Consider the following 16,054-nt stretch of genomic DNA (forward strand, 5'->3'; position numbering starts at 1 on the left):
TTTTTCACAGAAATAGAATATACAATCTTAAAAATTGTGTGGAACCATAAAAGACCCCCAAGTAGCCAAAGCAATCCTAAGAAAGAAGAACAAAGCTGGAGGTATCACACTCCCTGATTTCAAACTATATTACAAAGACATAGTATGGTATGGGCATAAAATAGACACATACGTCAGTAGAACAGAATAGAAAACCCAGAAATAAATCCCATGCACATTCAGTCAATTAATTTATCACAAAGGAGCCAAGAATATACAATGGGGAAAGAACAGAGTCTTCAATAAATGGTGTCAGGAAAACTGGACAACCACATGTAAAAGAATGAAACTGGACCCACTATCTTATTCCATACACAGAAATTCACCCAAAATGGATTAAAGACTTGAATATGAGACCTGAAACCATAAAATCCTAGAAGAAAACATAGGTGGTAAGCTCCACGACATTGGTCTTGAGTGACGGCTTTTTGGATCTGACTCCAAAAGCAAAGGCAACAAAAGCAAACAAACAAACAAACAAAACCAAGTGGGACTACATCAAACAAAAAAACTTTTGCATAGCAAAGGAAACTATCAATAGAACCAAAAGGCAACCTACTGAATGGGAGAAAATATTTGCAAGTCATGTATCTGTAAGGGGTTAACATCCAAAATATATAAAGAACTCATGCAACTCAGCAAGAAATCCAAACAATCCAATTAAAACATGGGCAGAGGATCTGAATAGACATTTTTCCAAAGATATACAAATGGCAAATGGGTACATGAAAAGATGCTCAACATCATTAATCATCAGGGAAATGCAAATCAAAACCACAATGAGATATCACCTCATACCTGTCAGAATGGCTAAAATCAACAACACAAGAAACAACAGGTGTTGGTGAGGAAGCAGAGAAAAGGGAACCCTTTTGCACTGTTGGTGGGAATGTAAATTGGTGCAGCCACTGTTAAAAAAAAGTAAGGATTCCTGGAAAAATTAAAAATAGGGGTGCCTGAGTGGCTTACTTGGTTAAGTGTCCCACTCTTGATTTTGGCTCGGTCATGATCTCAGGGTTGTGAGATCAAGCCCCACATCAGGTTCCAGGCTCAGGGCGGAGTCTGCTTGAGATTCTCTCTCTCTCCCTCTGCCCTCCTCCCATTCGCACACATACCTCCCTCTCTCTCTCTAATAAATAAATAAATAAAAATAAAATCTAAAAAGAATTAAACATAGAACTAGCATACAAGCCAGCAATTCTACTTCTGGGAATTTATCCAAAGAAAACAAAAACTAATTTGAAAAGATATATGCACCCTTATGTTCATTGCAGAATTATTTTCAATAGCCAAGATATGGAGATAACCTAACTGTCCATCAATGGATGAATGAATAAATAAGTTGTGGTACATATATATCCCCACACACAGACACAGTGGAATCTATTCAGCCATAAAAAGAATGAAAATCTTGCCATGCCAAACAACAGCAACAATGCCCCATGAGGGCATTATGCTAAGTGAAATGAGTCAGACATAGACAAATATCTGTGATCTCAGGTACATGTGGAATTTAAAAACAACAGCAACTGTAAGCTAAGCTCATAGATACAGAACAGATCAGTGGTTGTCGGAGGTGGTGGGGTTGGTGTGAGAGAGATGGATGAGAGGGGTCAACAGGTGCAAATTTCCAGTTATAAAATAAATGTCACGGGGATGTAATTTACAACATAGTGACTATGGTTAATGGTATTGCATTGCATATTTACAAGTTGCTAAGAGAATAGGTCTTAAAAGTCTTCATCACAAGACTTTGCAAGTAAAAGCCTTCCTCACAAGACTTGGTTTTGTAACTATGTATGGCGACGGATGTTAACCATACTTACTGCAGTGGTCATTTTACAATATATACAAATATTGCATTGTTATATTGTATACCAGAAACTAATATAATGTTATATGTTAATTATACCTTAAATTGTTTAAAAAAACAAGCAATACAGAAAAGCCACTAATTTTTTACCATCCCATAACCATATTGTGAAATATTATTCTTGAAAAGTCAGAATCACTCTTTCATTTGGGCTGACAGCATTCTTTGTTGAAGAACACTAATCCTGCATTCTAGACACACAGAATTCTGTCCCTTCCCTGAGCTCTTACCATTCTTGCAGATGCTGATATTCAAAACTCCTGAGCCCAGGCAGTTTCCTTTAGGCACACAGAAGCCGGCATTGTCTGAGGTATTGGCTAGTACTTCTCCAGGCACCTCATACCGGAAGGCAGGCAGTCCCTGCACACTCTGGAAGTCACTGAAAGTTATGTACACTGATCTGGTAGGAAGTAAGGAGGAAAAGTCAGTGTGGGCTCTGGTCAGTGTAATCTGCCCCGAACCAGTAAGTTAACAACCGTTCTCAGTCACAACGTGGCTAAAGTTGATGGGGTATAGGTGGGAAATGAAGATGCAAAAGAAAGCTTGAAAGGAACTCACACCACTTGGTGCAGGAGAGGAATTATCATGAAAGATGTTTAAGAGGCAGCAACTGTAGTAACAGCCAAACCAGGCCAGGGGAAAACAATGTGTGGTAGGAAATAAAGAGGACATTTAGGACGGAGACTCCCAGGGAAAGAAAGAAAAGAGTCGTCCAGACGAGCACGGACATGTGCCAGTGTGGCCGAAGCAGCAGCGAGGGTAGGGCAGAGGCGAAGCAAAAGCAGAAAAGGTGGCAAAGGGCTTGGCCAGGTAGATTTTTAAGTGCTTGAAACGTGCCCCATTAGCCAGACATTTGATTTGAATGTATACTTTGATACCAATTTCCCTCAAGTAAAAATAGTTTCCATATTTTGGAATTTATTACAATGTTTATTATTTCAGTCATTTATCTCAGTGGAGTTTGACGTAATTTTGCCGTCAGTCCTTACGGAGTTTCACACAGTGGTCCCATGTACTACTAACCACCCTTGTATTTGCACATCCTGAGCGACAGGTGAAGCACTTTCACATGCACTGTCGCAAGTGATCCTTCAGCCCTTCAGCTGAAGGCCAAAGCGAACTGCTTTCTGGGTCTGGCTATTTTCATCTTTGAACCAGAGGTGGGAGACGTCTCTTGCAGGGTTGTGAATCACATGGGAGCTGCCTTCTACTCACGTCCCACCCCTATAGCATTTTCTGAATAAAATATTTTAGGCAAACAGAAAAGTAGAGAAAATACCATAATAAATACCTTTCAAAACAAATACTACTCAGATAAATAAAAAGTATAGTATGGGTACAACTGCAGCCCTCTGTATAACACTTCTTTCTTTTTTAAAGATTTTATTTATTTATTTGAGAGAGAGAAGGAGAGAATGAGCAAGAGAGCACAAGCAGGGGGAGCGGTGGAGGGAGAGGGAGAAGCAGACTCCCCGCCGAGCAGGGAGCCCGATGTGGGGCTCAATCCCAGGACCCTGGGATCATGATCTGGGCTGAAGGCAGACGCTTAACCACCTGAGCCACCCAGGCGCCCCTGTATAACACTCCTGATTACAGTCCTTCTCTGAGTCCCCAGAGGTAACCACTGTCCTGAACTTGGGGTTTATCCTTCCCTTGCAGGTCTTAATCCTTTCACAAATGTGCACATTCATAAACAATGGGTGGCATGGTTTGCTATTTTTAAATGTTATATAAAACAGTATGCCATGTTCTCTTCCTATAATTTGCTTCTTCATTCAATATTACATTATTAAGATTTAAACATGACATTGTCTGGTTCTTGTATTTTAAATCTTATGCAGTATTCCGTCATATGAATACACCATGATTTATTTATGTTCTCCTTTTTACAGAGACTTAGGTTGCTTCCAATTTTCCACTACTAAAACCACGTTGCAATGAACTTTTCCATCTACATCTCCTTACATGTCTACACAAGGCTTCTTTGGGCCAGGGAACTGATGCAGAACAGTGAGGCACCGTGGCATTTGCACATCCTCAGCTTTACTAAACATTGCCAAATGGCCCTTCAAAAGTGCTCCTGTCAGATAAGAACATGTTTCCTCCGCACCAAATCTTTCAAAAAGCCTCCTGTGGTGCTTCTAGGTTGCCTTGTTTCACTCACTGCATTCAAATGCATTTTCTGACCCTTCTGTCCTTCCACAAATATGTATGGGAGAGGGCACCCAGCCCTCCCTCCCCCAGTGGGGGAGCTGGGACGGCTGGGAACCATGGCCCGGCAGCAGGGACGGAGAGGTGGGGGCCGATGCAAGAGGTCTTTCTGAGGAGGCATCCCAGCACCTGGTAGCAGAGTCGATGCAGGAGAGCAGGGAGATTTATAATGCCGCCACTATTCCTGGCAGGGCTGACTGGGTAGGCGGTGCAATTATGTGAGCTATGAAACACCAGAAGAACAGCCATTCTTCAGAATATTGAATCAACAGTGTCAAATGTGACTAAGTTACTTGGGACTTTGAGGAGTTTCATGAAAAGTCTTGGCGGGGTACGTGGGGAGGATGTGGAGGTGGTGTGAGTCAGCCATTCACTCAGGCAGTCTGAGGGTGAAGCGGGGAGACAGGGCAGTAGCTGATGAGGGGACAGGAATCAGGATGGAGAGCAGGATGCCTTCTTCCCAGAGAGGAGCCATAATCATGAAGGAGCAGGTGGGAGAGAGGGAGAGCTCACAAGGCAAGTGGCAGCAGGTATGATCTAAGGGAAGGTGATAGCTCAGCAAATGCCTGCAAACTCTGAACTAGGGACAACAGTTTGATTTATCCTCTGTGTAGAGGTTACCTGTCGACTGGAAGACCAGGTGAAGTATTATGCTTGACAGAGCTTATCATAATAACTAAGAGCCATCATTTAATATTGTTTACTGTTTGACAAGTCCTGGGTGAAGTATTTTACTAACAGTAACGCATTTGTCCTCATAACAGCTCCCAGGGTAGGCAACAATTTCTATCTTTATTTTACAAATGAGGAGAGTGAGGCACAAAGTGCTGAATAACTTTCCCAAGGTCACACAGTGTAAGTGTGTTCGGAGCTGGTGTTTAAATCAACCAATGCAGTCACGCTCTGGAGCCCGTGCCTGGAACCACTATGTCACACTGTCTCTCAATATGCCATCAGCATTCATCACTGATTTTTTTTAAAGATTTTATTTATTTATTTGACACAGAGAGAGAGAGAGAGAGCACAAGGAAGGGGAGCAGGAGAGGGAGAAGCAGGCTCCCCGCCGAGCAGGGAACCCAACGCGGGGCTCGATCCCAGGACCCTGGGATCATGACCTGAGCAGAGGGCAGACGCTTAACCACTGAGCCACCCAGGAGCCCCAGCATTTGTCACTGATTAAGCAGAAATGTCCAGGGCTATGAAGGGTAGCTCCTTATATTCCTCACCCTTTTGGTCGTCTTGCAGTCAAATAACTTATGTGGAAAGTTCTTACCTGCAAAATTCAGATGGGAAGATATAAAGAATTTCCTCTTTGTTTATTAACGGGTGAAAAGAATCTCCATCTGTTCCATTAATCATATTGCACTTGTCTGTTGTCCACCAGTCAAGGGATCTGTAATTGATAAGCACAAGAAAGAGTAGACTATCACATTTGATTTTACATCTTTTCAGATGGTTGGGACTTTTCAGGCCTTAATTGGGAGCCAGCTACCCACAGAATCTTATTCATATGCAGACACAGGGGGGATGCTGGTTAGGAATTAGATCAAGAGGGGTCAGAGTAGGCACCTGATCTCCAAATCAATTCTGATAGAGGCAACGTTCAAAAATCCCTCTTTCCTTCCTGCAAAAAAGAGTTTCCTATGTAGAGGTTTAGAAATGCCCATTTTATTAAAATAGTGATTCAATGTAGCATGAACAATAGCCTTGTCCGGAGCTAGCCCACTGACAGAAGAGCTCGGGATAGGTATGTTCAGGTCTTGAGGAAGGAGCTGAGATGGCAGAGTAGTAGGAGGACCTTATGTTTGCCTCGTCTCTCAAACACAGCTAGATAAATATCAAATCATTCTGAGCACCCAGGAAATCAATCTGAGGACCGAGAGAACAAAACTGTAAAACTAGAGGGAGAAAAGAGGCCATGTCGTGGAAGGTAGGAGATGAGATGTGATTTGGGGGAGAAAAGAATCTCTAGTGCTATGGAGGGGAGGGAGCCCCCGATCCCAGAGAGAGAGAGGGCACAGGGTGCAGGTTATCACACAAGAAAAACACTCCTCTAAAACCACTGATGTGGAAAACAAGAGTGGTTGATTACTGCAAGTTTTTACAAGTGGCTGAGCTCAGAGACTAAAGTTTTAGCAGTCCATGCGATCACTGGGTGTAGCCTGGTGGGTACAGGGGTGCTCCTGTGGAGAAGGAGGGCAGAGGCCCGAGAGCAGACAGTGTGGTCCGAAGATCCTCTGGGTCCCACTGGGAGAGCCAGTCCCCCTTCTTGCAGTGCACTTGGGAGAGGTGGCACTGCCTCTCCAGGGACAAAAGAGCCGGCGGTGCCAATGTGCTGTCCCGTTCATTAGCATAGGAGCAGAGATGTCTGTGCGGGCCACTAACCCAGCTGTGGGCTTTTTGCTGCACTTTACCATAAACTCCAAGCCCCTGTGTGTTCGTGTGACTGCCCTTCTGGGACAAACCGGCACCAGCCACAGTGTGGCAAGACCCTCCCCCAGAGGATCAGCGCAGGTCGATGCCATGCGGGGTCCCTAAAACTTGCAGTTTTGAAAACCAGCTGGCGGGCCTGAGCTAAGACACAGGAGTACTGCGCCATCAGATGGGCAGATGGCTCAGACATAGGGTGAAAGCAAGGGTCTGAGGGAAGCCTGGGACAAATGAGGGGAGAGTGTTTGCTCTTCTGGGAGGGCTTCCTGAACAATGGCGGACGCAAATTCCCCTTTGGGGATGAGAGAGCAGGCTGACGCTATTTTTACCCCTGCTCATCAGCACAGACGGACTTCAGTGAGCAGCACAGCTTCCCACAGAGGAGGTTTGAGCTGCTTACACCAAGCCCCACCTCCCTGGACTCTGCAGGTGCTTCTGAACCAGGGCAAAGGTGCCTGAAAGTCAGAGAGCAGAAAGCAGGCCCCTCCCGCAGAAGGCCAGCACAAGACACCTGCACACCAAGTCTACTGACCATTGAGTGTGCAAACCTTAAGTTCTAGGGGAAATAGTATTTAGTCTCTTTTAACAAGCTGACCAAAACACACCTAGTTAAAGCTCACCACACACTGGACAAGGTCCAAACACTCCCCACTGCAGGCAAGGAGAAACTCTGCAGAGGCCTGACCTGAGGGATAGAGCGGCCAAAACACAACAGCAGAGTGCACGCAGCACACACCAGAGACACTTTCCAAAGCGCCAGGCCCTGGACAGTATAGGACCTCTTCTTAATATAGACATTACTCTCAGGAGCAGGAAACATAAGAGGCCTTCCTAACATACAGAAGACAGAGACCCAGACCAAATGCCAAGATGGAGGAGTTCATCCCCAATAAAAGAACAAGAAGCAGTCATGGCCAGGGATCTAATCAACATAGATGTAAGTAATATGCCTGAATCAGAATTTAAGACAACAATCCATAAGGATACTAGCTGGGCTTGAGTAAAGCATAGAAGACATCAGGGAGTCCCTTACCGCAGAGATAAAAGACCTAAAAACTAGTCAGGCTAAAATTAAAAATGCCATAAGCAAGATGCAAAACTGACTGGATGTAATGCCCACAAGAACTGAAGAAGCAGAGGGACAAACAAGTGATATAGAAGATCAAATTATGGAAAATAATGAAGCTGAAAAGATGGAAAGAAAAGTGTTGGATCATAAATGTAGACTTAGGGAACTCATTGACTCCATAAAGTATAATAACATGCGTATCATAGGAGGCCCAGAACAAGAGAGGGAAAAAGGGGCAGAAGGTTTATTTGAGCAAATTATAGCTGAAAACTTCCCTAATCTGGAGGAGGAAACAGACATCCAAATCTAGGCGGCAGAGAGAATTCCCTCCAAAATCAACAAAAGCAGGCCAATACCAAGACACATCATAGTAAAATTTGCAAAATACAGAGATAAGGAAAAAAAATCCTGAAAGCAGTGAGGGAAAAAACAAAAACCCTAACCTACAAGGGTAGATACATAAGGTTCCCAGCAGACCTGTCCACAGAAACTTGATAGGCCAGAGAGAGTGACATGATATATTCAATGTGCTAAAAAGGAAAAATATGCAGCCATGAATACCTTATCCAGCAAGGCTGTCATTCAGAATAGAAGGAGAGACAAAGAGTTTCTCAGACACACAAAAACTAAAGGAGTTCATGAGCACTAAACCAGCCCTGCAAGAAATACTAAAGGGGACTCTTTGAGTGGGAAAGAAAGACCAAAAGCAACAAAGACTAGAAAAGAACAGACCAGATCTCCAGAAACACCAACTTTACAGGTAATACAGCGGCACTAAATTCATATCATCAACAATCAGTCTGAATGTAAATGGACTAAATGTGCCAATCAAAAGACACAGGGTATTAGAATGGATGAAAAAAACAAGACCCATCAATATGCTGCTGACCAGAGACTCATTTTATTTTGTTTTACTTTATTTTTTCTATGCATGTGACATTTATTTATTTCCTCTGTAGTTGTATATTTATATTTATTTATTTATTATTACTATTTTTAATTAACATATAATGTATTATTGGTTTCAGAGGTAGAGGTCAGTGATTCATCAGTCTTATATAATACCCAGTGCTCATTACATCACATGCTTTCCTTAACGTCCATCACCCAGTTACCCCATCCCTCCACCCTCCTTCCCTCCAGCAACCCTCAGTTTGTTTCCTACAATTAAGAGTAAGAGACTCATTTTAGACCTAAAGACACCTGCAGATTGAAAGTGAGGGAATGGAGAACCATTTATCATGCTAATAGACGTCAAAAGAAAACTGGACTAGCCATAGTTATATGAGACAAACTAGATTTTAAACCAAAGACTGTAACAAGAGATGAATAAGGGTACTGTATCATAATAAAGGGGTCTATGTAACAAGAAGATATAACAATTATAAATATTTATGCCCCCAACTTGGGAGCACCCAATTATACAAATCAATTAATAACCAACATAAAGAAACTTATTGATAACAATATAGTAATAGTAGGGGACTTTAACACCCCACTTACAGCAACGGACAGATCATCTAAGCAGAAAATCAACGAGGAAACAATGGCTTTGAATGACACACTGGATCAGATGGACTTAATATATATTATATAAATATATATATATGAATATATATATATTTATATATTCATCCTAAAGCAGCAGAATATACATTCTTTTGAGTGCACATGGAACATTCTCCAGAATAGATCACATACTGGGTCACAAATCAGGCCTCAACAAGTACAAAAAGACTGAGATCATACCATGCATATTTTCAGACCACAACACTATGAAACTTGAAGTCAACCACAAGAAAAAATTTGGAAAGACCTCAAATACAAAGAGGTTAAAGAACATCCTACTAAAGAATGAATGGGTTAACCAGGAAATAAAAAAATACATGGAAGCAAATGAAAATGAATACATGATAGCCCAGTACCTTTGGGATGCAGCAAAAGTGGTCCTAAGAGGGAAGTATATAGCAGTACAGGCCTACCTCAAGAAGCAAGAAAAGTCTTGGGATGCCTGAGTGGCTCAGTCAGTAAAGCGTCTACCTTCAGCTCAGGTCATGATCTCAGGGTCCTGGGATTGAGCCCCACATCCAGTCCCCTGGTCAGTGGGGAGTCTGCTTGTCCCTCTCCTTCTGCCCCTCCCTCCCCTCTGCCCTGCTCCTGTGTTCTCTCTCTCTCAAATAAATAAATAAAATCTTAAAAAAAAAAAGCAAGAAAAGTCTCAAATACACAACAACCTTACACCTAAAGGAGCTAGAAAAGGAACAGCAAATAGAGCCTAAAGTCAGCAGAAGGAGGGAAATAATAAAGATTAGAGCAGAAATAAATGATATAGAAACAAAAAAAGATAGTAAAACAGATCTATGAAACTAGGAGCTTGTTCTTTGAAAGAATTCATAAAATTGATAAACCCCTGGCCAGACTTATAAAAAAGAAAAGAGAAAGGATCCAAATAAATAAAATCATGAATGAAAGAGGAGCGATCACAACTAACACCACAGAAATACAAACAGTTATAAGAGAATATTATGAAAAATTATATGCCAACAAATTAGGCAATCTGGAAGAAATGGATAAATTCCTAGAAACATATAAACTATGAAAACTGAAACGGAAATAGAAAATTTGAACAAAAACCATAACCAGCAAAGAAATTGAATCAAAAATCTTCCAACAAACAAAAGTCTAGGGCCAGATGGCTTCCCAGGGAAATTCTACCAAACATTTAAAGAATTAATAACTATTTTCTCAAACTGTTCCAAAAAATAGAAATGGAAGGGAAACTTCCAAACTCATTCCACAAAGCCAGCATTACCTTGATTCCAAACCAGACAAAGACCCCACTAAAAAGAAGAATTAAGGGCCAATATCTCTGATGAACATGGATGCAAAAATTCTCAGTAAGATACTAGCAAATTGAATCCAACAGTACAGTAAAAGAATTATTGCCATAATCAAGTGGGATTTATTCCTGGGCTGCAAGATTTTCAAATCAACCAACATGATACACCACATTAATAAAAGAATGGATAAGAACCACATGATCCTCTCAATAGATGCAGAAAAAGCATTTGACAAAATACAGTATCCATTCTTGATAAAAACCCTCAACAAAGTAGGGATAGAGGGAACATACCTCAACACCATAAAGACCTACAGCTAATAACATTCTCAATTGGGAGAAAACTGAGAGCTTTTCCTCTAAGGTCAGGAACAAGAACAAGGATGTCCACTCTAACCATTGTTATTTAATATAGTACTAGAAGTCCTAGCCTCAGCAATCAGACAACAAAAAGAAATAAAAGGCCTCCAAAGCAGCAAGGAAGAAGTCAAACTTAAACTATTCACAGAGGACAAGATAGTCTATGTAGAAAACCCAAAAGACTCCACCAAAAAATTGCTAGAACTCAGACATGAATTCTGCAAAGTTGCAGGATACACAATCAATGTACAGAAATCTGTTGCATTTCCATAAACCTATAATGAAGCAGCAGAAAGAGAAATTAAGGGATCGATTCCATTTACAATTGCACCAAAAATCATAAGATACCCAGGAATAAACCTAACCAAAGAGGTAAAAGACCTGTACTCTAAAAACTATAGAACACTTATGAAAGAAACTGATGACACAAATAAATCGAAAAACATTCCATGCTCATGTATTGGAAGGACAAATATTGTTAAAATGTCTGTACTACCCAAAGCAATATACAAATTTAATGCACTCCCTATCAAAATACCACCAGCATTTTTCACAGAGCTAGAACAAATAATCCTAAAATGTGTATGGAACCACAAAAGATCTTGAATAACAATCTTGAAAAAGAAAAGCAAAGCTGGAGGCACCACAATTCTGGACTTCAAGCTCTATTACAAAGCTGTAATCATCAAGACAGTACGGTACTGGCACAGAAACAGACATACAGATCAGTGGAACAGGATAGAGACCCCAGAAAGGGACCCACAACTCTATGGTCAACTAATCTTCCACAAAGCAGGAAAGAACATCCAATGGAAAAAAGTCTCTCCAACAAATGGTGCCAGGGAAACTGGACAGCAACATGCAGAAGAATGAAACTGGACCACTTTCTTACACTATAGACAAAAATAAATTCAAAATGGATGAAAACCCTAAATGTGAGACAGGAAATCATCAAAATCCTAGAGGAGAACACAGGCAGAAACCTCTTTGACCTCAGCCATAGCAACACATCTCCTGAGGCAAGGGAAACAAAAGCAAAAATGAACTGTTGGGACTTCATCAAGATAAAAAGCATCTGCACAGCGAAGGAAACAATCAACAAACCTAAAAGGCAGCCCACGGAACAGGAGAAGATATTTGCAAATGACATATCTGATACAGAGTCAGTATCCAAAATCTATAAAGAACTTATCAAACTAATACCCAAAAGACAAATAATCCAGTTAAAAAATGGACAGAAGACATGAATAGACATTTTTCCAAAGAAGACATCCAGATGGCCAACAGACACATGAAAGATGCTCAACATCACTCATCATCAGGGAAATACAAATCAAAACCACGATGAGATACCAGCTCACACCTGTCAGAATGGCTAAAATTAACAACCCAAGAAACAACAGATGTTGGTGAGGATGTGGAGAAAGGGGAACCCTCCTACACTGTTAGTGGGAATGCAAGCTGGTGCAACCACTCTGGAAAACAATATGGAGATTCCTCTAAAAGTTGAAAATAGAACTACTCTAACACCCAGAAATTGCACTACAAGGTATTTACCCAAAGGATACAAAAATACAGATTCAAAGGGGCACATGCTCCCCAATGTTTATAGCAGCATTACCAACAATAGCCAAATGAAGGAAAGAGTCCAAATGTCCATTGACTGATGAATGGATAAAGAGGTGGCATACATATATACAATGGAGTATTATTCAGCCATAAAAGGAATGAAATCTTGCCATTTGCAACGATGTGGATGGAGCTGGAGTGTATTATGCTAAGCAAAATAAGTCAGAGAAAGACAGATACCATATGATTTCACTCATCTGTGGAATTTAAGAAAACAAAACAGATGAACATAGGTGAAAGGGAAAAAAAAGAGAGGGAGGCAAACCAGAAGAGACCTTTAACTGGGGATTAAGGAGGGCATTTGTGATGAGCACTGGGTGATGTATGGAAGCGCTGAATCACTATACTGTACACCTGAAACTAATATTACACTGTAGGTTCACTAACTAGAATTTCAATAAAACGCATGGAAAAATTTTTTTTTTAAGATTTTATTTATTTATTTGAGAGAGAGAGAATGAGAGAGAGAGAAAGCACATGAGAGGGGGAAGGGTCAGAGGGAGAAGCAGACTCCCCGCCGAGCAGGGAGCCCGATGTGGGACTCGATCCCGGGACTCCAGGATCATGACCTGAGCCGAAGGCAGTCGCTTAACCAAATGAGCCACCCAGGTGCCCAAAACGCATGGAAAATTAAAAGAGAACATTTAATAAAATATGTTGGAACATTTAATTGAGTATACTATAAAAATAATAAGCATTTTGCTATATTTGGCTTCCAAAGAATGTGAAACAAGTTGAAGGCAAGAATAGCTTGGAAGATGGGCATAAAGTGTTACAAAATTGGTAAAGTTAGTGTCCTGTTTGGGAGGAGAAGAGACAATAGACAGCTTTCAATTTTGTCAGGAAACTATTGTTAAATATGAACCATAAAAATCTGAGGATAGGGATGCCTGGGTGGCTCAGTCGGTTAAGCATCTGCCTTCCGCTCAGGTAGTGATCCCAGAGTCCTGGGATCAAGCCCAGCATCAGGCTCTTTGCTCAGCAGGGACCCTGCTTCTCCCTCTGCCTGCTCCTCCGCCTGCTTGTGCTATCTCTGTCTCTCTGACAAATAAATAAATAAATCTTTGAAAAAAAAATCTGAGGGTAGAATAGATGTAAGCCAGAAAAAAGTCCAATATATTAAATACTGTATCATTATATTGTAACTGTATCAATAATTATATATTTAAAAGGATCACCCTGTGCTATTGAAAAATTAGAAAGAAAATAACAGATTGAATCTAAAACAAAATCCAGCTTTATCCTGTGTACAAGTAAATCTCCGTGTGGCCAACCCCCCAGGCCACCCACGTCCCCCGCTTCAGGGGCAACCCTGTTACCAGCTTCTCATATATTCTTTCAGGGATCTTACCTATTTTGGGGTGTGTATGCACAAATGTATGTTTGTGTACATGGATATGTGTGCTTTTTAAAATTTAAATAAACTTTTTATTTAAAAATAGTTTGAGATTTACAGAAAAGTTGCAAAGGTAGTACAGAGGGTTTCCCCCTATATTCCACACCAGTTTTTTTGCCCATATTTCTGGGAAGCTTAGATGTAAATTTAATGTTCAAGAACAGAATTCCTCTTACCTCAGTCCCTGAAGAACTACCCTCCTTTTCTCGCCAAGGTTTCTAATTCCTCTGACTTAAAGAAAGTATCTTGGATTATACGTTGCCTTATTGCAAATTCCCTCAGCTACTTTTTGGAAGTAGTTTGTTTTTAGTTACAAATGTTAAAAAATATTTCTGAAATACCATGATAGTGAAGTCAAATGTATTTTATCTTTAAAGAAAAACACGTGAACAATCCACAATCACTAAATTAGATTAAAAAGAGAAGCTCTTCCCTCTCCCCCCAAAACAAGTGGTTTTAAAGTATTTGTGTTGTGGCTACACATCATTCAGAGTGAAACTTTTCACTGCTTATAACTCATACCTAGCCATGAATAGTCTACAAAGCTCTGATGTTTAATTTTGTAAAGTGTGTTACCCCAATCTTGATTTATACAATAGTAATTATAAATATATTTTACATATTTATAGACTTTTCATGCAAAAAATGACAGTGATAATTTTTTTGAAATAATACATAAGTGGACGTTCAATTTAAACAAAATTTTAAAAAATAATTATACTGGTAAATGTTTACACTTACGTTTTTCCATTCCATTCCACAATCTTTGAAAAGTTAAGGTAACTGTCTTCTCCAGTTAGAAAAACATAGTCTCCATCACTAGTCCCATTTTTCTGAAAAGAAGTGAATATGATCATTTTAAGAAACTGTGATTGTTAATTTTATGTGTCAACTTGGTAGACTACGGTGCCCAGTCATTTGGTCAAACACTGGTCTTGATGTTGCTGCATTTTGTAGATATGATTAACACTTAAAATCAATTGACTTTAAGTAAATTACCACTGATGTGGGTGGACTCATCCAATCAGGTGACGGTTTTAAAAACAAAATCTGAGGTTTGCTGAACAAAAAGGAATTCTCAATTCTGCAATATAGAAATCCTGCCTGCGTTTCTAGCCTGCCAGCCTGTCTTATGGATTTCAGACTGGCCACGTGCTGCCTCCACCACTGCATAAGCCAATTCCTTAGTATGTATAAATCTCTCAGATAGATACTACAGATAGATATAGATTTGGATCTCCTACTGATTCTGTTTTTCTGGAGAACCCTAACTGATACAGTAACTGAGAAACTTAAGCTTCGCGAAACTATCCTAGTTGGGCATAAGTGCTACCAAAGACTGAACCAGAACTAAGGAATACAGCGACTCTTTGACCAAATACCATATTAACCATATTATTACTTAAAAAGTAGGAGCCCAATTAAATAATGGACAAAGGATTTGACATTTCTCCAAAGAAAATATGCAAATGGCCAACAAGTACGGGAAAAGATGCTCAACATCATCAGTGTTCAGAGAAATGCAAATTAAAGCCACAGTACTATATTTCATACCCACCAGGACGGTGATAAAAGAAAAAAAAAAAAGGAAAATGGGTGCCTGGGTGGTGCAGTCGGTTAATCGTCCAACTCTTGGTTTCGGCTCAGGTCGTCATCTCAGGGTCGTGAGATGGAGCCCTGAGTCAGGCTCCGCACTCAGTGGGGAGTCTGCTTGAGAGTCTCTCCCTGTCCCTCTGCCCCTCCCATTCAGGCTCGCTCTCTAAAATAAATAAATATTTTTAAAAGGGGGGGAAATAACAAGCATTGGCGAGGATCTGGAGAAATTGGAGCCTTCACACACTGTTGGTGAGAATGGAAAATGGTGCAGCTGCTGTGGAAAACTATGGCGGTTCCTCAAAAAGTCAAACAGAATTGCCATATGACCCCAAATTCCACTCCTCTCTATATACCCAGGAGAATTCCATTCCAAGGTATATAGCCAATGTCCGTATAAAAACCTGTACACAAATGTTCAGAGCAGCATTATTCATAATAGCCAAAGAGTAGAAACAACCCACACATCCACCAACTGATGAACAGATAAACAAAGTATGGTCTCTCCATACAATAGACTATGTCAGCCCTAAAATGAATAAAGTGCTGATACATGCTACAACCTGGATGAACCTGGTAGACATTATGCTAATAAAAGAAGTCAGACACAAAGGT

The 16,054-nt window shown here is 40.6% G+C and overlaps 1 protein-coding gene and 1 long non-coding RNA gene across 4 annotated transcripts in view; one reads left to right on the plus strand and one right to left on the minus strand.

Annotated features, from left to right (window-relative positions):
- Positions 1-16,054, plus strand: part of LOC113924177 — a 66,768-nt gene that overhangs the window by 23,964 nt on the left and 26,750 nt on the right. The gene's annotated exons all lie outside the window — the stretch shown is intronic.
- Positions 1-16,054, minus strand: part of SCARB2 (scavenger receptor class B member 2) — a 77,544-nt gene that overhangs the window by 17,637 nt on the left and 43,853 nt on the right. For all 3 annotated transcript variants that reach the window (XM_027597539.2, XM_027597540.2, XM_027597541.1), the window contains 3 exons: positions 14,588-14,679; positions 5,397-5,516; positions 2,143-2,312 (listed from right to left, as the gene is read on the minus strand). In XM_027597539.2, the coding sequence (XP_027453340.1) occupies positions 2,143-2,312; positions 5,397-5,516; positions 14,588-14,679 (382 nt within the window). The remainder of the gene's footprint in view (positions 1-2,142; positions 2,313-5,396; positions 5,517-14,587; positions 14,680-16,054) is intronic.

Source organism: Zalophus californianus, chromosome 2, assembly GCF_009762305.2.
Source record: "Zalophus californianus isolate mZalCal1 chromosome 2, mZalCal1.pri.v2, whole genome shotgun sequence".
In the NCBI taxonomy this organism is placed as follows: Eukaryota; Metazoa; Chordata; class Mammalia; order Carnivora; family Otariidae; genus Zalophus; species Zalophus californianus.